Source organism: Leuciscus leuciscus (assembly GCF_965113295.1).
Source record: "Leuciscus leuciscus genome assembly, chromosome: 2".
In the NCBI taxonomy this organism is placed as follows: domain Eukaryota; kingdom Metazoa; phylum Chordata; class Actinopteri; order Cypriniformes; family Leuciscidae; genus Leuciscus; species Leuciscus leuciscus.
The window spans coordinates 13,438,900-13,461,860 of NC_138726.1; the positions used below are offsets into that span (position 1 = coordinate 13,438,900).

Below are 22,961 nucleotides of genomic sequence, written 5' to 3' on the forward strand. Positions count from 1 at the left end.
AAAGACCACTTAAGTGCACTTACAGAGAGTATACTTTCATGATTATGCTTCTTAACACACTTTTTACAATCATTGTTTTCATAATCTTTTGTCATGCTTTTAAGAAGTACACAAATTTTGATGTGTTGACTAACATACTTAGGCATATGCTAATATTTGTTAAAAATAATTTAAACTTTAGTGTGTTGTTCGACATATAGTTATGTATATTTTAAATACGCTAAATTGCAACTGTATTACAGATGTGCAAATACAAATGTATTTAAATGCATGACATGCAAGTTTTAATAGAAATGCATTAAAGTATAGCCTATTTTAGTTTGCCATAAATGCTTGTCAGTTCATTTGTCATCACACATTAACCATATTTCAAAGAGAAGTAATGAAATTACACATAAATATGTGCTGAAGTTCTTCTTAAGTGGGTCAAAAAAGCGAATTGCATTTAATATACATTTACACTAATATATTTTCATTTAATTGCAATAAACATGCAAATAAGTGTCTCAAAACGTTACATTAATTTCACACTTAAGTATGTTCTTATAAAAAAGTAATCTTTTTAAAAAGTATGCTAAAGCATACTTCTTTTTCACAAGGGTAAAGTTTAGGGTTAGGCATTACTATATATTTAGGAGTGCCATAGTTGATTTGTACAAGTTCAGAAAAAAATAATATTGCACTAAAATTTAGGTGAACATTTTTATTTTTATTTTTTATTTTTTTCGCAGGGGTTAGGACATGGGGATATTGTCTTTATTTAGGGCTTAGGCTTCTAGGTTTAAGCATTGTGGTTCAACAGTAGGTTGTTATTTGGATCACAAGCCAACACAAACATCAGTATCCTCACTTTTTCTTTTCTCTCGGTCTCATGAGAGCATTGGAAACTGTAAGTATAGTGGTTTTGTAGCAAAAGGCCAGCACACACACACACACACACACACACACACACGCACCCACAAACACACTCGTATATTTGTCTTGTAATGTGTCTGTTCCGTCTGTCCTCTGTCCCAAATTGAAAAATTACAAGCAATGGATTTCCACTCCGACATGAATAAACTGCTCTTAACGTCAACAACCCTGGCAGCTGACATATCAACACTCATATTTTTCCTAAACATTATCAAGTGTGCTGTTATAGCCAGCAGCTATGAGCGAGCCGGCAGATGGAAACGCTAACTGGCCCTTATTTAAATGTCAGCCTGTGACGGACCTGTGATGGCAGTACTAGCAGCTATTTGACTTGAACGTTTGCTTTTTGAATGTCGATTGAGCGGATTGTTTTTGTGTGCCTGCGGAGAAAAATAAAACCAACACAATTTCATGGAAGCTATACTATATCCAAAGAAAAACACATTCATAGTTTTATTTAAAGGAGAATTCTGTAACTCTAGCGAACTCTAGTCACTTCTTCGCTGATTTTCCCTTTTGTTGTCGCATGTTTTCCCCACGAGCTCCCCCTACAGCTGTGGGGGGGCGTATATTTCACAACACAGTCGTAAAAAACTCACTTGCGGCGGCCTCCTCCCCCTCTCTACCGCTGCTCATGTGCGTTTGTTTTGAGCCAACTGTATCGTGTGGAACTATGTCTACCGAGGTGAGTAATCTGGTAATACATCATACATGCGTGTGTGTTTATGTCGAATTGCCGTAAAGCAATTTGTGTTTCGCGCTCGTTCTCGTTCTAGTTCTCGCTTCTCACGAGACTTCCAATTTCACTTTGCCGGGACGGCAGTGCGCAAGTTGCAAGGTTGGTTTTCCGCCTGGGAACGCTGGGGGGAGCGGGGAAAGTCACCAATATCACCAGAACAGGTTGTTTAACCATCCAAATGATTTCTAGACAGTTTTATTAAGTTAAAAAAGTTACCAAGTTCTCCTTTAATCAATTCAGAAAATTTAATTGAATTTGGATCAAATGTAGCTACCACCAGCCCTGCAACTGTACTTTATAGAGATGCACCGATTGATCGGCTGGTGACCGGAATTGGCCGATTTTCACGTGATCGGCCGTGACCGGCGACCGGCCGGTCAGTCTGACAAATACCGATTTTATGCCGGTCAAATGCACTCGGGCGCTGCATGATTAACATTCGCGCAACATCAGCGAACACACATGTAGGAAACCTCGTGAATTACGTCCGTTCAGACCGCAAGCGCGTATTTTTTTTTCGGCGTGCGTGTTAATCAATGAGTGCATTCACAAAAGGAGCAGCGCGTGAGCATCAAGCTGGAGCGTCGCGAGCAGTGAAGCGCGTTTTTCGGCCCCGAGTCTATTTGATGGACAAAATAGCCTAAATAGGGTTTCACAAAAAAGTGCCCAAAATGCACAGAATTTGCGTGTTTTAACAAGAACTGGAGTAGGCTATGTCAGAAAAGAAAACGAAGACTAATATTTATAGAAAATGTACCCATATAATACTTGTTTTATTATTTAGTTTGTACAAGTGATTGCAATAGGCCTGTGTGTGTGTGTGTGTGCTTTGAGAAATATATTTATACTGCAAGGCTACATTTATTGAATTTTTTATTTATATATTATTTTATCGCCATTCCCTGTTTTCATACAGACGTTTAGTTTGCTAAATACTATTAAAAAAATGATTGGATATTGAATGTGAAAAGGAAATGGTTCTTCCATAACACTGCACTTTAGATGTGTGTGAATTACCCACACCTGGAGTAATTTATATAGTTATATTTTATAGCATTTATCTGTTAAAAAAAATATGTACTATGCAAATTGTAAAATGTTCTATTACAGAAAAGATATAAAATAAATATTTGTGTGTGCTGTAAAGTGGTTAGAAAAAATGAAATCGGAATCGGCTAAAATCGGTATCGGCAGGTCAAACTTAATGAAAAATCGGAAATCGGAATCGGCCCAGAAAATTGTAATCGGTGCATCTCTAGTACTTTATAAATGAAGTATGTTAAGAGAATTATAAAGGGATTTTTTTGTTTTGTTTGTCATTTTTTGCTTTTGAGAATATTTCACATGTATCACCAAATAATAATAATAATAAATGAAGAGTTCAGATGCAAAAGCCTCTAAATGCCATTTAAAATTTTCTTATAGAATTATCATTTTTATCAAGCTCGTATACTTAAAATCAATCATTTCACTTAAATGGCAATGAAGATTATCTATTAATTATCATTTAAGTGAAATTACTGAACTTAAATATACAAGCTTGATAAAAATGATCATTCTATAAGAAAATTTCAAATGGCATTTAGAGGCTTTTGCATCTGAACTCTTCAAATATATAAATACATACATACATAAATCTTTTTTTGCTGCTTGTACATTTTTTTTTCTCCAGTGTGCTAAAAATTAGGTTATATGTTTAGGTTAATCTTAATATTAGTTCAAGTTTGAGTAATTTTGTTATGCGTTTTCTTTTTTCTATTTAGCTTTTTTCAGTTTTAGTTTTAGTAATTGTATTAGTACAACTTAACATTATTTATTTAGTTTAGTTGCCAATGCAATAGTGTTGTCACAATACTGGAATTTCCAACTTTGATACGGTACCTTGAAAAATATCGATATTCAATACCGCGGAGAAATCTTCACATATATACCGCCATATCTCAAAATGTTTCTATAAATTGGGTAATTTTGTTGTAATAGCTTACACATAGAACAAGGGAGGGTTTATTTGAATTGTTGATCTACAAAAAACTAGGCAGTAATAAAATAACAACTAAACAAATTGCAAATAACAACACAAATAAATACAATAAAATAAAGAGACAAATGAAATGTCTTTAAGTTTTTTTCAGGTGGATCTAACAGTATATTCAGGTAAGAAATACTTCAGAAAGGAAAGTAATCAAATATAAAATAACACTGGATAGTTTTCATTGCAAAAATTAATTAATGCTTAAAATTAAAGTTACAAAAGTTATTCAGTTAAGAGCAGCAAGTGATTGTCTCTTGGTCATTTGTTCTTTGATTAACATTAATGACAGACAGCAGCGGGTTTATTAGGCTGCTGTCACTTTAAGAGCTTATGCAGGGATCCAGATACTGGTACACAAGACGTGTTTTCTCTCAACTATTTTCTCAGCTTTCCTGTAGCTCAGACAGTAGAGCGTTGGCGCTGGCAACGCCAAGGTCATGGGTTCGATTCCCAGGGAAAGCAAGAACTGATAATAATGTAAATGTGTACCTTGAAATGCAATGTAAGTCGCTTTGGATAAAAGCGTCTGCCAAATGCATAATTGTAAATTTACGTTCCAGAACTGTATTTACCTGAATACTCAGCAAGACGGGCATTTTGACTTAACTTTGTATGTATTTGACCGTTTAAGCACAATAAGCCACAAAAAAGAAGTCAATTTGGTACTCGTGAGCTGTTTGAGAGACAGCTTTATATGCGTGCTACTTATATAGAGCAGGCAGCCTAAAGAGCACGCACTTTGGGTGTGAGTCAGTGTGTGTCAATTCACTGTCAGAGAGAAGGGAGAGCGAGAACGTGCAGCTGGTATCTGTACATTGATACTACAGAAATGAAGTATTGGAACCGTTTCAGATATTTCAGTATCAATACATAGCGAAATATTTGACAACACTACAATGCAACATTTCTAATTTTCGTTTACATTTACATTTTTCAGCTTGTTCTGAACGATGGATAAAAGCATCCACTAAATGAATAAATGCAAATATAATACTTATATTTTATTTTATTTCAGCTTTATTTGATTTGATGAAAACATTTTTTTAACAGTTTTAGTATAGTTTTGGTTTTATTTGAACAGCATCACTGCATCATTGAATTAACGACACGCATATATTATCATTCGTAGAATTTGATTTAAACCATATTGTTGCCATTCCTAATATAGTCACCAGCCAAGTGGCATTTAACTCAATTTTATTGAATCACCAAAGACAATTTTACCCTGACTCGGCGGTGTTCATTTTGGACCCTGTGTCCAGGTGTTCTTAAAGGTAAATTGGATATCCATTTATAGATTTGTCTTAGTGATTCAGTCGATAGGTGAAGACATTAGTTGACAAAGCTAAAGCAGAACATTACTATTCCCTTTCCAAATCTATACTGGTTTATCGATTGGTGTGTTTTGAAAACCAGTCCGCCATACCGACTGTGTGTTTTCAGGAGTGGAAAGCAGTTAGTTGGAAGGTAAAGAGTTTGATACGCTTTATGGTGGTTTGATAATTAGGATGTTTGCCGACACAGGGCTAGATGTAGAGCCGTTTGTGGCTTTAATCGATACTGAAGCGTCTTTGCATTGATTTGTGTCATTCTGATTTCCTCACGGTGCACGTTTTTGTCTTGGAGGTGTTTGCATTTGGGCTTCACATGGCTGTGTGTTCTCCAGAGCATCGGTTTGGAAAATATCCCATCAGCGGCGGAGAAATGCAGTTGTCCGTGCGCAATCAGAGGTCTGGAATCCAGGATTTGCAGTGTAATCCTCATTGTGCTGCATAATTTACTCTAATCTAAAACAAATCCTCTCGATCCCGTGCTGAAACCTGATTAAATTCTGAGCTCGACCTCACCTGACCCGGCCCGGCCACATAAACAGGTAGTGTTTGTTTGTGTCGGACAGAGTGGACGCATGTCGTGTTGGCAAATTCTCTGAGGGTGGATGAATTCTGAGCGGATTTGCTTCAATCCTCTTAAACTCTGATGAATATTTATCAATGTTGAATTAAAAAATTTGAGTTGAGAAATGTATATTTTTTGGCACAATCCTTCCTCGTAACGTGCTCCAACTGGCATCATAAAAATACCCTCCATAACTCACTATATTTGGACTGTAAAAAAAAAAAAAAAAAAAGACTTTATAAAGAATTTTAGTTTTTTGTTTTTTCAGTTCTCATTTTAATTTAAGTTTAAGTTTTAGTAATTTTGTTATGCGTTTTAGTAATTTTTATTTATTTATTTTTCATTTCAGTTTCAGTCTAGTAATTTTAGTATTAAAATTTATTTATTTTGGTTAGTTGCCAAAGCAACATTTCTGATTTTTCAGCTTTATTTCAATTAACAAAAATAATTTTAAATTAAAATGTTTTTTTCATTATTTTAAATGTTCTAATAAATGCTATTATTTGTACATTTTATGCATCAAAGAATCCTGACCATTAAAAAAAAAAAAATGTATTACAGTTTCCACAAAAATATGAAGCAGTACAACTCTTTTCAACATTGATAATATTAAGAAATGCTTCTTGAGCAGTAAATCAGCATATTAGAATGATTTCTGAAGGATCATGTGACACTGAAGACTGGAGTAATGATGCTGAAAATTCAGCTTTTTTCATCACAAGAATACATTTTATTTTACAATTTATTTAAATAAAAGCCTTTTTTTTATAATATTTAAAAATATTGCTGTTTTTACTGTTTTTTGTTTTTTTATCAAACAAACACAGCCATGATGAGCATAAGAGACTTATTTTAAAAACATTTAAAATCTTAATTATTCCAAACTGGTAGTGTATGTATATTTTATGTGATATGCATACATATTTACATTTTCTTTTATCTTTTAACTAATAAAAATGTGATATAATTTTTACATTTACTATTGTTACACATTTTCATTCTAACAATGCAGAAGGTATCCCAGTTAAGTTATAATCAGCTTTAACAGGTGTGTTGGGATTCCTCATTTAGATAGCTAAGTAAAGATGTATTTGCATAATGAAATGGCAGTAAATATGTTCAGTCTGATTTTGCACATGGGTGCTTTTGTCCTCTAAATATTAGTCACAGTTTCACATACACACTGATCCACAGACTCTGATGCACTTTGCACAGAAATACACACTCAAGTTCTTTGCCACACACACACACACACACACACACACACACACACACACACACACACACACACACACACACACACACACACACACACACACACACACACACACACACACACACACACACACACACACACACACACACACACACCCGCCACTCAAAAACCATTTGTTCCCCCTCATTAGCCACATGCTAACTGTTCAATGAATCAGCCACGAGCGTCTCAGGTGTTGGACTTTCATCTCACGCTGATCTGCTGACATTATTCTGACATTGAGCCTCATGGAAGATTTCATCTTTAAATGATCGCCATGATTCTTGCAAAACTCGATTTGAATCTTTAACGTGGCACATTTTTGCGGAAAACTGAATAATCAGCAGAAAATAATGTATAGGGCGGATCATAACTAATAATTTATGATATGGTTAAATTCAACCGTACAAATGTGTCATCCAGTACAGATTTTGCTGCACTCTTTTGCGGAAATATATACATAGCTATGGCATAGTTATTTACACAACATAAACAAAGAAACATGCTAAGATGAGTATGTTCCAAACTAACACTGGGCAAAATTAATTTACCCCCAAAATGTTTTTTTCATAATTTACTCACCCTTGTGGAAAAAGAAGTACACTTTAGCAGACTTCTAAAAAGATTATGGAAATAATATACTTTAAAAGAATATATTTCAAGGACTAGTTCACCCAAAAGTGAAAATTCTTTCATTAATTACTCGCCCTCATGTCGTTCCAAACCCGTAAGACATTCATTCATCTTTGGAACACAAATTAATGTCTTTTTTAATGATTTCAAGGCCCAGAAAGGTAGTAAAGCCATCATTTTTGTAATCCATGTCACCAGTGGTTTAACCTGAATTTTATGAAGCGACACAAGTGCTTTGTTTGTGGAAAAAAAACACGTTATTTACAAAATATGAATTTGCAACGCACGTTCACACAACACACATGCCGTGGTGCTTTCATGAAGGTGCATGCGCAGAATTGTAGCATCATGATGTCAAATGTCAGTGTTGTGCGTTATAAAGTTATTACAGTATATTTTGCTGAAAAATTATGAATAGTGTGCACTAATGAACCACACTAAAAGCAGAGACATTTATTAAGTAAATAATGCCAATTTTGATTTGATGAAGTCTTAATTGTATGAATAAAATATAAAAAAAAGTAAATTAAAATTCTTGTCATCATTTACTCAAATTCGATATTTTGAATAATGTTGGTAGCCAAACATTTGTTGGGCCCCATTGACTTAGTAGTATTTTTTTCTGTATATTATTGAAGTCAATGGGGTCCATCAACTGTTTGGTTACCGACATTCTTCAAAATATCTTCTTTTGTGTTCAGCAGAAGAAAGAAATTCATACAGGTTTGGAACAACTTGAGAGTAAGTAAATGATGACAGAATTTTCATTTTAGGGTGAACTGTCCCTTTAAGTGCCATACTGAAGATTTAGCTAGATTTTGAAAGAAAATGCATGTGTTGCTTCTTGCAAAAATGCTCGTTAAAGTTTTTAGCATACTTCTGGATGTTTGATGGATACTGTGAAAGGTTCTGGACAGTGACTGGCCCAAATCAAAAGAGTCCATCCTCAAGTCTTTATTCTGGTTTTGTGGTTCAATCCCTCCGAAATCAGATTTTTGTTTTTCTTCTCAAACAGTGCAGGATGAGTTACATCACGTGCCCAAGTGCATTACTAAAGGTTATAAATGTCATCAAGTGTCAGCAATAGTAATGATCCCACTAATGATCATTGTTCCATCTGTTTGTGTGTTTTCAGGTGTAATAACCGGACGCAGTGCGCTGTCGTGGCTGGACCAGATGCGTTTCCGGATCCCTGCCCTGGAACATACAAATACCTGGAAGTCCAGTATGAGTGCGTCCCATACAGTATGTATCAGAAAAAAACATTAACGTCCCTGCATCTCTTTTTTTTTTTTTTTTTTTTTTTTTTGAGATCATGTCACCCTAAATATTACAAAATCTTTTTCTTGCAGCTCAGTGGGAAACGTCAACGTAATAACTGATTTATTCCCTTCTTTTTCCCGCAGTTAAAAGTCTCTCCTTCATTTGAACTCATCCATTCCTATCTGCTGTGTGTGTGTGTGTGTGTGTGTGTGTGTGTGTGTGTGTGTGTGTGTGTGTGTGTGTGTGTGTGTGTGTGTGTGTGTGTGTGTGTGTGTGTGTGTGTGTGTGTGTGTTTGTGTGTGTGTGTGAAAGTTTGTGTGATGACTTTGGTTACTGTGAGCTCTGTGATAAACTATGTAAGCGCTGCACTTTGTCAAAATGAGTAAGTTGCCAGATAGCTAATGATAGCGTTTGGCCATGATAGATTCGCTCTTCTGTATCTTTAGTTATGAGACCGATGTGTCGCATCCATCTACCTGCAGGAATACCTGTGCACAAGCTGTGGTATTTACTCTGTTAGCTTTTCCTTACGCCTGTGTTCGTCTTTTCTGATAAATGAAAGCCGCACTAGCTTCACTGTTCAGTGAATTGAGTTTAATTGTTGCAGATAAAGCGACTGAGGAAACAAGGAAGTTTTATGCTAGCTATTTGCACAAATGCAGGGCTTTACACAACCATTCACAAGTTTGGATTCAGTAAGATTTTTTATTTTGTATTAATTCATACTTTTAGTCAGCAAGGGTGCATTAAATTGATCAAAAGTGACAGTAAAGACATTTATAATGTTGCAAAAGTTTTCTATTTCTATAAGTTCTCTAGTTTTCCAAATAAATGCTGTTTTTTTCTCTTCATCAAATAATCCTGAAAAAAAATTTCCACAAAAATATGAAGCAGCACAACATTCAACATTGATAACAATCTGAAACACTTCTTGTGCAGTATATTAGAATGATTTCTGAAGGATCATGTGACACTGAAGACTGGAGTAATGATACTGAAAATTCTGCTTTGCATCACAGGAATAAATTACATTTGAAAATATATTCAAATAGAAAATTGTTATTTTAAATTGTAATATTATTTCACTGTTTTTACTGTATTTGTATCAAACAAATGCAGCCTTGGTGAGCACAAGAGACTTCTTTCAAAAAACATTAAATAATCGTACTGACCCCAAACTTTTGAATGGTAGTATATGTTCTGAAATAAATAAATAAATAAATAAATAACTCAAAAATATTTGGGGTGAAATATTACAGTCATGCAAAAAATGTAGATTTAAAAAAAATCTGATCAATCTGTTTCTGTTCAACACAAAAGTAGAACCTTGAAGAATCTTCATTTAACTCTTAAAAAAAAAGAAGAGAAAACATAATAGCATTACTCTTCATGACTGGAATTTAACAACTTTTGTAGTGGGTTTGTACTTTTTTGAGTTTGATGGATGCTATTCTTCACTTTTGTTACATGGAAATTAGACACATTTTGGATTTTTGAATTTAAAACATTTACAATGTCATGCCAGTAATTCAAAATGGCAGAATGTTCACTTTTAGGTGAATGATTCCTTGAATATGAATATCAAATTGTCAATTAACACAACACAAACGGAACAACTCGTCTGATGGCTTGAATCCTCAAAGTCTCACATGTGTAATTTAATCTGAGTTATCCAGAGGATGTTTGAGATAGCGTTTATTTATCACTGTCAGAGCTCATTCACGTGTGTTTATGCCAGAGACATGTCGCCTGTTTATAATAATATTATCAGTGACAAATGCACCTCAGCGCATATTAAATCTGTCATTCTGCTCCCGCATGAAAGGATAGTGAAAAAGGCTTGATGAAGAGAGCATCAGATAGTGGAGGAAGGCTAGATGAATGAACTCAGTAATGAAGAGGTAGAAAAGGGCGGAGCTTGTAATTGCAGAGCAAGGCGGAAAACAGGAAGTTTACGGAAAATACCTGGGGAAATCTACTGCATTATACTCTCAAAATGTTGGAGTTGATGAGATATTATAATGGTTTTAATAGAAGTCTCTTCTGCTCATTGCGTCATTGAGAAGATCTTTTTGATGAAATCTGAGAGCTTTCTGTCCCTCCATAGACAACTACGCAACTGACCCTTTGGCGCTTCAAAAAGTTCATAAAAAGATCATAAAACTAATCCTTATGAATTGAGTGGTTTAGTCCACTTTTTTTTTTTTAAGAGATACAGTCACTTTATATGATGAATGTTTAAATGTGAATAAAACCCTAAATTCAATCTGTTCATCAACTCACACATCAGTTGTGGTAAACTGAAGGTAAAGCATGTTCTCTTGATGTGCGAGAACCATTGAGTTTTTTTCTCGTGTTTGGCAGCACATTTGAGCTTCAGCAAGAGGTTCGTTCTAGCGTGTCAAGCATGTACGGTTGAACTGCTGTTTATGTCCACTGATCAATGTTTATATGTGAATAAAAGACTGTTCATCATATAAAGCGATCGAGTCTCTTTGGAAAATTTGGACTGAACCACTCAATTCATATGGATTAGTTTTATGATCTCTTTATGAACTTTTTGAAGTGTCAAAATGGTAGTTGCCTAGCTGTCAACGGAGGGACAGAAAGCTCTCAGATTTCATTAAAAACATATTTATATGTGACCCTAGACCACAAAACCAGTCACATGGGCCTTTTTTTTCATTTTTATTGAGATGTATACATCATCTGAAAGCTGAATAAATAATCTTTCCATTGATGTATTGTTTGTTAGGATATGATAATATTTGGCCGAGATACAACTATTATGAAAATCTGGAATCTGAGGGTGCAACAAAATCGCAACATTGAGAAAATCGCCTTTAAAGTTGTCCATTTATGTTCATGATTGTGCTGCATTCACTCACAAAAATAAATGTTTTATTTATTTACGGTAGGAAATTTACAAAATATCTTCATGGAACATGATCTTTACTTAATATCCTAATAATTTTTGCCATTAAAAGAAAAATCGATAATGTTGACCCATACAATGTATTGTTGGGTATTGCCACAAATATACCCGTGCGACATGTGACTGGTTTTGTGGTCCAGGGTCACATTTGTGTTCCGAATATGAACAAAAGTCTTACGGGTTTGGAACGACATGAGGGCAAGTAATTAATGACAGAATTTTCATTTATAGGTGAACCAACTAACCCTTTAATGCATCCTTACTGAATAACAGTATTTCGTTAAAAATAAAAGTACTGACCCTTAACTTTTCAACGATAGTGTACATGCAATACAATAATTGCAAAAATAACTATTTTTATTTGTGAGATGAAACTCACTGAATTAAACATGTAATGTGTGACACATGTAATGAGGTCACGTCATAACAGTGCAAACAGTGCTGCATAATGCATACTGTTTCACACACTATTCTGAGAATTTCTGTATTCAGTATGCAGTGTGCACAACACGAGTGCATACGATAATAACATTTACTAAAATGTGCCATATACAACTATCTAAGTGTTTTTTTTTTATCAACATTTATAAGCAATATCAAATTTGATTTGTTGTTGCAACAAGTTTTTCAAAATTTTAGTAAAATGCAAGATAACTTTAAAAAACAATCTCTGAGACAATAGGTGGACAAACTTTCAGAATTAAACATGCTAGGCATGTGACAACAATGTAGCATGCTGCAGTTGGAAATATTTATTGATTCATAATCTGTAGCCTACTCTTTTAGCATATTTAAAAAAAATATATAGTAGGTAGTATGCTGTATACTGAACATGCATTCTGAACTTGCATTCTGAGTCAGAGATAAGGGAAAGCGACGTATAGCTTTTGAACTCCAAACAGATAAGAGAAGTGCGTGGAGCTTTTGAAATCCACAGAGAGAACAGATGGGCGGGGCTCTTGAAACCTAGTGGGCGGGGCATCTGAGGTCAGGTGAAAGTGATGTCTGTAATCAGGTCTTGGTTTGATCGAAGAAAGAGAAAAATACTGAAGTCAGAGAAGGATATTTGGTCAGGGGGACAAATATGAAACCCGTTTGGTAGGTATCATGTTTTTGCTGTAGGGAAGGCGTTTGATAAGAGAGTTTGACGTGTGTTAGTATTCATTGAGAAAGACCACCAGTGAGTGTCTGACTGACAGCCAGCGTCTCTCCCATTACACATCAAATACAAAACGCACCGGGACAGTGAAGGTGATTTTGTGTTCATGCTGACCCTGAGTGATGGACACTGCTGTTGGTGTCTGGGGCTCATGGTGGCATTATTATGTACTTCAGGTTTGACCTTCAATTCTCCTGAAGAGTTTTTGAAGCACACACACACACAAGCACACTCTCACCATCATCTATCATCAATTCACACAGTTTCCAAATCAACCGTGTAATAGTTCTGATTTTAAAACACTTGTTTGCCCGTTTAATGTGCAGAGTATTCTGACGTCAACTTCTGTTTTAGTGTGTTTCCAAGCAGTTGCGAACTAATTAAAATCTAAAAAATGGAAGCTGTTCCACAGTGAGCGAGGGACAAATAACGGCTGTCTTCACATTGACTGCCGATATCTAGCCAATGGTCTGTTCAGACTCTTTACCAGGTGTACCACAGATATTTAATTAGCGCTTAATTACTTTCGCCTTAAATCCAGTTCCCAATAATGCCGTTTCAGCAGGACTGAAGAGAATGGCTGGCCCAGCATGCATTGTGCCTGTGTGTGTTCAGATGCGGCCCCTTTGTCTTTTGTGTGTCTGCATAGAGAGAATCGCTTTATGGATTCTGGCCTTTATGAGGGCAATAGAATGAGAGCTGATTGTTTTGGCAGGTTTTTTTGCACCTGCGTCTTTCTCTCGCCGTAATCAATCTTCCGTGCATAAGCTGATATCGCTCTGTGCAGTTCGCATTCAATGTTCTGTAGTCTTGCCAGACGATTCGCCATCATCGGCCTTTTAACAAACAACACCTGTGCTCAATCTGTGAGCACATGCTCCTTTACCTGTCGCAGAGTTACCAGGACGACCCGCTGTTTGCACAACACCGCCTCGTTGAGTGTCGTCCAATCAGAGCATGCGATCCGAGCGTGGAAACCAGTAGGCTGGTCATATTGGCGTCTGCCGACCTTTTGCTCGTATGCAGCTGTGTGATGTGCAACCAATCAGCAGTTAATTACCCTGATTCTGAACGCCAGTTAATTGGTCTTGGCAGTATCTGGATGCCATCAGGTGTTTATCATACGCAGGTGATTACAGGTATCGGTTGAGTCTGAATCCGATTAAAACCAGAGCCAAGACATCGGCTTGTTTCTGGACGTGTTCACCCGCCCCTCCTGTGACCCGGCAAGCTGCGCTGAGAGGTTCAAAGGAGATTTGGAGAGATCAGAGCATCCAAATAAGCGTCTGCTGGGCTTTCGCCCCAAAATCACAGAATATAATCAATGTGGACAGCGCTGAAGACCGCCGCCGCGCTGGAAAACAGATTGCGCCCACAAGCAGCTCGCGGAAATAATCTAAATCTCCTTTCCAAACGGCTTGGCTCTTCTGGAAGCTTTTCGATCCAACTGTCCACAGAGGATGCGGATAAAATCAGTATCAGATTATGGATATACAGAGACTGAAACGATAGCCTTGTGGGTTTATTAATTTAGGTTGTTTTTAGGTCAGTAATTGAATCAACGAGACCCATAATGAGTCCCATGTTTCATCTGCTTGTCTGAATTTTGACCCTGAAGAGGACATGTGGCCAGAACAGAAGTCGAGTCTGCGTTTCGACACAATAACTCGGGCACAGATCGCTTCAACGATTTTTTTCTTCAGGAATATGGTCCAATTATTTGAAAGCAGTAGAGACATCAATCCTGCTGTTGTTGTGAGAACTATTAGATATGTATTCTAAAATTATTATCTAGTATAAAATTAACTGCGCTTGAAAAGTCAGTAGTTTTAAACACATCAAATTATCCTGCCCCCCTTTAAAATGGTGATTCTTAGTCTGAATTGGATAGGATATATGACAGGACAGGACAGGATATGATAGGATAGGATAGGATAGGATATAGGATATAGGATATGGGATGGGATGGGATGGGATGGGAGGATATCATATAATGTCATGTCAAGTCATATCAATCTTTAGATATATCCCACATTTTAGTAACTTTAATAGCAAAAACTACAGACCTCATAACAAAAAGATAACAAATAAAACTGCTCATATGGTATTTCATTTGATATCCTGAGGTTGATGATTGACATTAAGCACTGATCTTTTGTAGGAAAAGAAGAGGGGAAAAAGTTTCAGACCCTATTTTGTTCCCTTTAACGGAAATGCATGGTTATGTGTCTAAGTCAAATAACTGCTGTAGCATGGTAACGCTTTTAACCTTGTTAATCTAGTTTTCGTTATTAGCTGGCCCTTTTCGATTTTAATTCAGAAGGATTATTCACGCATCAACACCTCAAACTCACACCTGCTGTTGAACATGTTCTGCCAGTGTGTGTGTGTGTGTGTGTGTGTGAGGGGATTTCATACACCTGACTGGTATTTCTGTGTGGTTTTGATCAAGTGTGAAGAGTGAGATTGACCGGTTATGTTTCGTGACTACTGGACTCTCTCTCTTCAGTTCAGCGAGCAGCTACAGTAGATATATTTGTGCATTTAAACTGTGCACAAAGTAAGTAGCCTAGTTTTAACCACCGTAACTAAAATTTAAGTATTTTAAAGACGGCAGACAGTCTTTCACTGTGAAAGTGTAAATTGTTTGTAATTCCCTAATCCACAATCAGCCATATGATTTACATATGGACTACAAACATATTTTGATTTCCAGTGAACCATTATGTCTGTAAGTTATTGAAAATATTGAAACAAATTCCAGTCAAGTCTCTTTAAGATGGTGCTTTAAAGTATGCTTATTTTAATGTCTTGACTAACATACTAAAGCACATGTAAATAACTTTAATATGATGGTATTTGTAACAGCAGTGTGTTATTCGATATTGAATTTGAAGTGAATATATTTTAAATGCACTAAACAGCAACATCATTACAAAGGTGGAACTGCAACCAATCAATCAATCAATCAATCAATCAATCAATCAATCAATCAATCAATCAATCAATATGTATATTTTAGTTTACTATAAATGCTTGTCAGGACATTCCACAGTGCATTTTAACCATATTTCAAAGACAATTGAAGTAATTATGAAATTACATACAGATGTACTTAAAAGTGTCAAAAAACTCTCTCAAGTTCAACTAATCGCATTTAATATAAACATAAACTATAATGCATTTTCATTTAATTGCAAACGGTTCCAACAGGAAGCTCCTGCCAATAAGATGCAAAGATATTATCATTTGCATTTGCCATTGTAGTCGTTCTCCATAGTCCGTGTTTGTGTGTTTGACTTTGTAAAGAGCTGGTGTCAAGCGTTAATTGTTGATCCTGCAGTTCGGTGGAAATCACAGTCCCAAAGCACTTAATTTCCCCTTAACTCTCACACTCACAAACCCTCCAGACGCACTACAGCAATCAAGCACAATCACCACCATCACAACATCCATTCATTTTTAGATTTTTAAGTGCTGTCAGGGTCTCCTGTGTCTGAGACGGGTGAATCTGACCAAATGTCTGAGTGACATTTCAGCACAAAATAAAAAAGAAATGGCATTTTGCATTAGGCTTACGCTTTATCTGAAGCAATGTATACCGTTATTCAAGGTCCATTTTCACTTTGTGTTTGTGGAAACAAAGCTTGACCTTGGTGTCGCTAGCGTCATGTTTTTCCATTGAGCTTCAGGAATGAAAATTCAGGAACAGAAGAATGAAAAAGACCCCTACATAACATAATGTGTTCAAATGCTTACGAGTTTGTTCTTTTTTTTTTTGTTTTGTTTTTGTGATGACTGTCCTTAGATGTATTACAAATAAAGTGCAAAAATGCATTTTTATTTACTGTAAATCAGCATACTGTAAATAAAGGCTTTACAATTTAAAGGGATAGTTCACCCAAAAAATTTAAATTCTCTTCATTTACTCACCCTCAAGTTGTTCCAAACCTGTATGAATTTCTTTCTTCTGCTGAAAACAAAAGACGATTTTGAAGGGCCTCATTGACCTTGAGGCCCTTCAAGTAGTATATATTTTTACAATATATATACAGGTAGTATATATTTTTTTCATACTGGAAGTCAATGGTATGAAGCCCCTAAAATGACATGGTGAAGAAAAAAAAATAGATGGGAGGAATATTTTTTTTTTTCGTTTTTTGCTTTCTCTCACAAATGTTCTGGTTCCCCCGAGAAACTTTGCGTTCACTCGCAAAGAACACAAAGGTTTTGCGAGCAAATGGAAACGTGTTTGCGAGGGAATGCAAAGTTTCTCAGGGGAACACTAAACATTTGCGAGTGAACGCAAAACCATTGAGTTATTATTTTTCCTCCCATCTCATATTTTTTCCACCCCCATGTCCCCTTAGGGGCTCCGTACAATGGGGCCCGTCAATTCCTCAAAATATCTTATTTTTTGTTCTGCAAAAGAAAGAAATTCATACATATTTGAAACAACTCTAGAGGTAGGTGAACTATCCCTTTAGATTAATAATAATAATAGCTATTATTATTATTATATTAATAGTAATAATAATAATAACAACAATAATAATAATAACAATATTATTATTATCATCATTATTAAATATATAATAATGATATATAAATAAATAATAATGATAATAATTAGTAACCATTAGTAATTATTATTAATAATAACATGTAATAAATAAATACATTTACATTTACATTTAGTCATTTAGCAGACGCCTTTATCCAAAGCGACTTACAAATTAGGACTAAATTCAGCGAGTCATCATAAAGAGGCAAAAGCAACAACAACGCAAGAAGTGCTCAAAATACGAAGTTCAGGTATTATTCAGAGTAGCATAAGCCTGATAAGTGATTTTTCAAAGGGAAAGGAATTATTTTCTATAAGGTTAAGTGCTCACGGAAGAGATTGGTTTTCAGCTGTCTTTTGAATGTTGTCAGGGATTCTGCATTCCGGATGAGGGTGGGGAGAGCGTTCCACCAGCATGGAACTGTGAATGAGAATGTTCTGGAAAGTGATTTTGTGGCTTTCTGTGATGGAACCACGAGACGTCGCTCGTTGACCGATCGTAGGTGTCTGGTAGGGATGTAGACTCGTAGAAGTGAGTGAAAGTAGGAGGGAGCTGAGCCTGTGATAGATCTGTAAGCAAGCGTCAATGCCTTGAACTTGATGCGAGCAGCGAGAGGTAGCCAGTGTAGAGAGATGAACAGAGGAGTGACGTGGGCCCTCTTGGGCTCGTTGAAGACAAGACGAGCTGCAGCATTCTGGATCATCTGTAGGGGTTTGGTTGCACATGCTGGGAGTCCAGCCAGAAGGGCATTGCAGTAGTCAAGCCTAGAGATGACCAGGGCCTGGACGATAAGTTGTGTTGCATGCTCAGTTAGGAAAGGCCTGATCTTCCTGATGTTGTGCAGTGCAAACCTGCATGATCGAGCTGTCTTTGAAATGTGATCAGTGAAGGTCAGCTGGTCATCAAACGTTACTCCAAGATTTCTGACCGATCTTGATGGGGTGATTAATGATGACTCTAGCTGGATGGTGAAGTCGTGCTGTAGAGATGGATTGGCAGGGAGGACGAGAAGCTCAGTCTTTGCCAGGTTGAGCTGCAGGTGATGTTCCTTCATCCATGTGGAGATGTCCGCCAGACAGCTTGAGACCCGTGCAGCTACTGTGGGATCATCTGGTTGAAAGGAGAGGAAGAGCTGTGTGTCATCAGCATAGCAGTTACATTTTTACTTGATGAGATATTTGCTTAATTTTCATGAGGACAATGTCTGCATGCAAATAGTAGTAGTAGTAGTAGTAGTAGTAGTAGTAATAATGTGAAATAAATCAAAAGGCTTTATTGACTTTATTTAAAAACGTATTTCTTTGATTTGACTGTATTTCTTTTCCCGGACATGCTGTTGACAGCTGTCATGACCCCACTCTGTCTCTCTCTCTGCGAGTCAAAATGATTGTCATGTATTGACATGCTAGTTGTAACACGGTTGCCTTGGTGATTGATGCATTGACATGGTTCAAGTGATGTAGTTGCCTGTAGTGATGGAAGACACCTGGACACTTGAGGAAATGTGCTGGATTCACTCTGACGTGTGTGTGTGTGTGTGTGTGTGTGTGTGTGTGCTCAGCTCAGCCAGTGGAATAGCCTGTAGTCGCTAAATCATCTGTGCTGACATGCTCTAATATGTTTACTCTTATCAGCTACACACACATTTTGATTCATTCATAATTCACTGCATAGACAGGCCACAACAACACTTGCCCCGCCACCTTAGAGGTCAAATAGCAAACGGTTTAATCCGACTTTAAGGCTGTTGCTAGTTTGGACTTTATCTGACAACTTGAAAATGGCTCTTAATACACCTGTTTTCTTGCTCTTAATGAAGCATTTCACTGAAATCAGGAGACAAAACACGCTTCTAATCAGCCGTTTAGCACAGACTTAAAGTCAGTGTGAAATGCCATTCACATTTTACTTACGTAATGTGATACATTTCAGAGGGAAGCAGCATATTCAAAGATAAAATATGAGATGGATTCATCTGGAATTGATTGGATGATGAAAAGTTTCTATGACAGGTGGTGGGAAAGGATGACAGTAGGAGCGTCACTCGCGAGCCGAGAATATTTCAGCCCAGAATGTGCTAAATAAAATAGTATTACCTAAAATAACTTCACTGTCAGTCTCGTCCCTTGTGAAAAACTAGTGCACATAACTTTACTGAATGTACACTTTTAAAAGTAAAAGTAAAAAATTTTATTAAAATAAAAACTACTTGCAGATAATGATATTAATGAAATAAAAGGCAATTTAAAGAGAGTATTTAACAGTTTCTTAACTAATAATCTTTCGTCATATTTTAGTGAAGTACACTTTTTTTGATGTGTTGACTAACATGCTAAAGCACGTCAAGTACTTGATTATATTTTTATAATTTTATATATTATCATAATAATATGATATTATAATTTTAAATGTAATTACAAAAATATTTCAACTCTTTTAGTTTACTATAAATGCTTATTAATAAGCTCGACAGTACAATTTGATTATAATTTTAAGTACCCTATTCTAATTTTATATTTCATACGATATTATCTTTAAAGTTAATATATTTTAAATTCCAACCTTTTTTAAAATTTAAATAGACATATTTTAGTGTGATTACCACTGAACTGCAGGTACAACAGTGCAATTATGAAATTACACTAAAGATACATTTAAATATACATTTAATAAAAAAATTAACTATAATACAGTTAAGTTTCCAAAAACATTACTTTCAGTTCACACTTAAAGGTGCAATAGGCTTATGTATGACATCACAGCTTGTGGGCGGGGCCTCGTCTCACGTTCCTTTTCATGTTGAATTTGTGTAGTGTGATTTTGAGCTGTTGTGCTACAGACACACCCCTAAAAATTATCTCCTTGCAGTCTTTGAATCTCTGATCACTTTGCTACCCTCTGGTTTGAGGTGTGTGTGTGTGTGTGTGTGTTAGAGAAATGACCTTGTCTCACAATTACATGATTTCTCTTGGACAATGAAACCCAGCTGGTCCCCCATGGCAGCAGAGTGGTGTCCATGGCAACTTGCTGGTCCTCGCTATGGTGACCTTGATTTCAGGGGTCTTCTGACACCTTATGTCAATAAGCCCCGCCCACATTGCCTCATGCCAACATGAGCACATTTATGAATGAATCAGAAATAGAAGCTCAGTTCCACAATCTGATAAGGTGCTTGTCTAGTGGAAAATGAAGCAGTCAGTCAAGTTAACATTATTTAGTACAAATCAATAATAAAACATCTTTTTTTGAATTTTTTAAATGGTTACATTTATCCGTGTTTGTTCTATAATTTTTAATTAGATTGTGAATCAATTTACTTACCCACTTACCATTTTGGTTCACCCAAATATTAAGTTTCTGTCATCATTTACTCACCCGCATGTCGTTCCAAACCCGTAAGACTTTTGTTCATCTTCAGAACACAAATGAAGATATTTTTAATGAAATCTGAGAGCTTTCTGTCCCTCCATAGACAGCTACGCATGCTGACACTTTGATGCTTCAAAAAGTTCATGAAGAGATCGTAAAACTAATCCTTATGAATTGAGGGGTTTAATCTGAATTTTCTGAAGATACTTGATCGCTTTATATGATGAACAGATTTAATTTAGGCTTTTATTCACATATAAATATTCATCAACTCGCACATCAGTTGTGGTAAACTGAAGCTCAAACATGTTCGCTTGATGTGCGAGAACCATTGAGGTTTTTTCTAGTGTGTTACGCAGCACGTTTAATTTAAAGTCCCCCTGTAGTCAATAATTGTATCCCTTAAATCTCATCTTTGATCACCAAAATGACATATTTAAAGGGGTCATATAATGGTACATGCACTTTTACATGTTGATTGTACTGAAATGTGTGTTGGCAGTGCCTGTACACAACCATCATAAAATGATAGAAATCCATCCAGGGTTTTTTTTTTTTAATCTTCTTATACGTTTCCCCCCCATCTCAAATCAAGCTGTTCGATATTGTGACGTCACAAAATCGACGCCCCTCCCACAATTGCTGATTGACAGGAGCGTTTCAACACAGACCCGCCCTTGCTCGTGAGCGAGCTGTCAATCATAGCCCGCGTGGAGCACTGTCTATGAGCAGAATGGCGGTGTTCTGTTCTTCGGTGCAATAACGAACACAGCAGTCATATTGATGTTCCTAAATCCGAACCACTGAAGACGCAGTGGCTGAGTTTTTTTTCGAAGGGAATATTACTCACGATCAACGTCAATGCTTTCATGTTTGCGCGCGTGAATCATTTCACACACCAGACTGCTTTACAAACTAGGTCAGTATAAAGCTGTTTTTGCTAAGAAGCTGCTCCTGAAAAAAGGATTGGTACCAACTATTCGTGTTCCTGCTGCACCTCCAGGAGAACTGAAGTGAGTGTAACGTTTTATTAACCTTTATATTAATATTTATATTAATCTTTGCAAATCGCTTGCACGCTTCACGATGAATGCGGCTATTTTTACACTCAGGGTACATTACGACATGTTTTCTATGTACGACGTTCTCAATATAATTCATAATCCCACGTTTATAATGAACAACGCATTATGGTTATTGTGTTATTATTACAAACGGTGTACGCACAGAACAGAGGGGCGGGGTGAGCAAAGCTCATTATTTAAAGACACATGCACTCAAACGGCATGCTGAAAACAGAGCTGTTTTTGACCAGGTAAAATTAGTGTTTTCTTACAATACTAATGAGAATTTTTAATTAAAGTATATTACAAACTTTTAATTTAGACCATAAAGAATCATATTAGCTTGTACAAAAATGGCATTATATGACCCCTTTAAAAAAAATAAATGTTCCTGTGATTTTTTTAAAATATATATATATATTTTTAGATTAATTCAGATTAACACCCTTGCTTCATTTAGGTATACACGGATCTATGGATATAGATATAGATATATATATATATATATATATATATATATATATATATATATATATATATATATATATATATATATATATATATATATGATTAGCGTTTTGCTTGACGACGTTATCAAACAGCTAATAATGTGTTGCTAATGTTACACAAACCATGTTCCCGTTCGCCATCTCAGTCTACCTTTTAAACATCAGCATCCTTATAAATGCTTTGAACATCATAGAACGTCAGGCATATAGTTCATCATAACATCATAATATACATCATATACATAATTCACCCGCTATATTGCTAAAAGTACCCAATTTTTCATATCAACAGAAAAATTTACCAGGATAACCTGGCTTCTCTTGAGACTCCACTGCTTCAGAGCGGTCATAGTTAATGATATGCTAAAGCCCGCCCCCCTCGTGACGTGATTGGTTACAAGGTTTTTTGTGACGGAAGGAATTCTGGCGATTTCAAACCGTTTTTCTTTCACTGCAGTTTTAAGGAGAAAATACTCAGCAATCGTGTTGATTTATGAATTTGCACATGGTTTGTCTTAAAGCATATTAAAAACACCACATAGATAGACATATAAACAACATTAAAAACTTGATTTTCACCACAGGGGGACTTTAAAATACATTTTCTGAATTAAATAACCCATTAAA

General features: G+C 36.0%; 1 protein-coding gene across 11 annotated transcripts in view; it reads left to right on the forward strand.

The window, feature by feature from the left end:
• The window catches only part of LOC309484925 (adhesion G protein-coupled receptor L3), a 326,392-nt gene that overhangs the window by 176,077 nt on the left and 127,354 nt on the right, over positions 1–22,961 (forward strand). For all 11 annotated transcript variants that reach the window (XM_082151409.1, XM_082151416.1, XM_082151415.1 and 8 more), the window contains one exon: positions 8,606–8,715. In XM_082151409.1, coding sequence (XP_082007535.1) covers positions 8,606–8,715 — 110 coding nt within the window. The remainder of the gene's footprint in view (positions 1–8,605; positions 8,716–22,961) is intronic.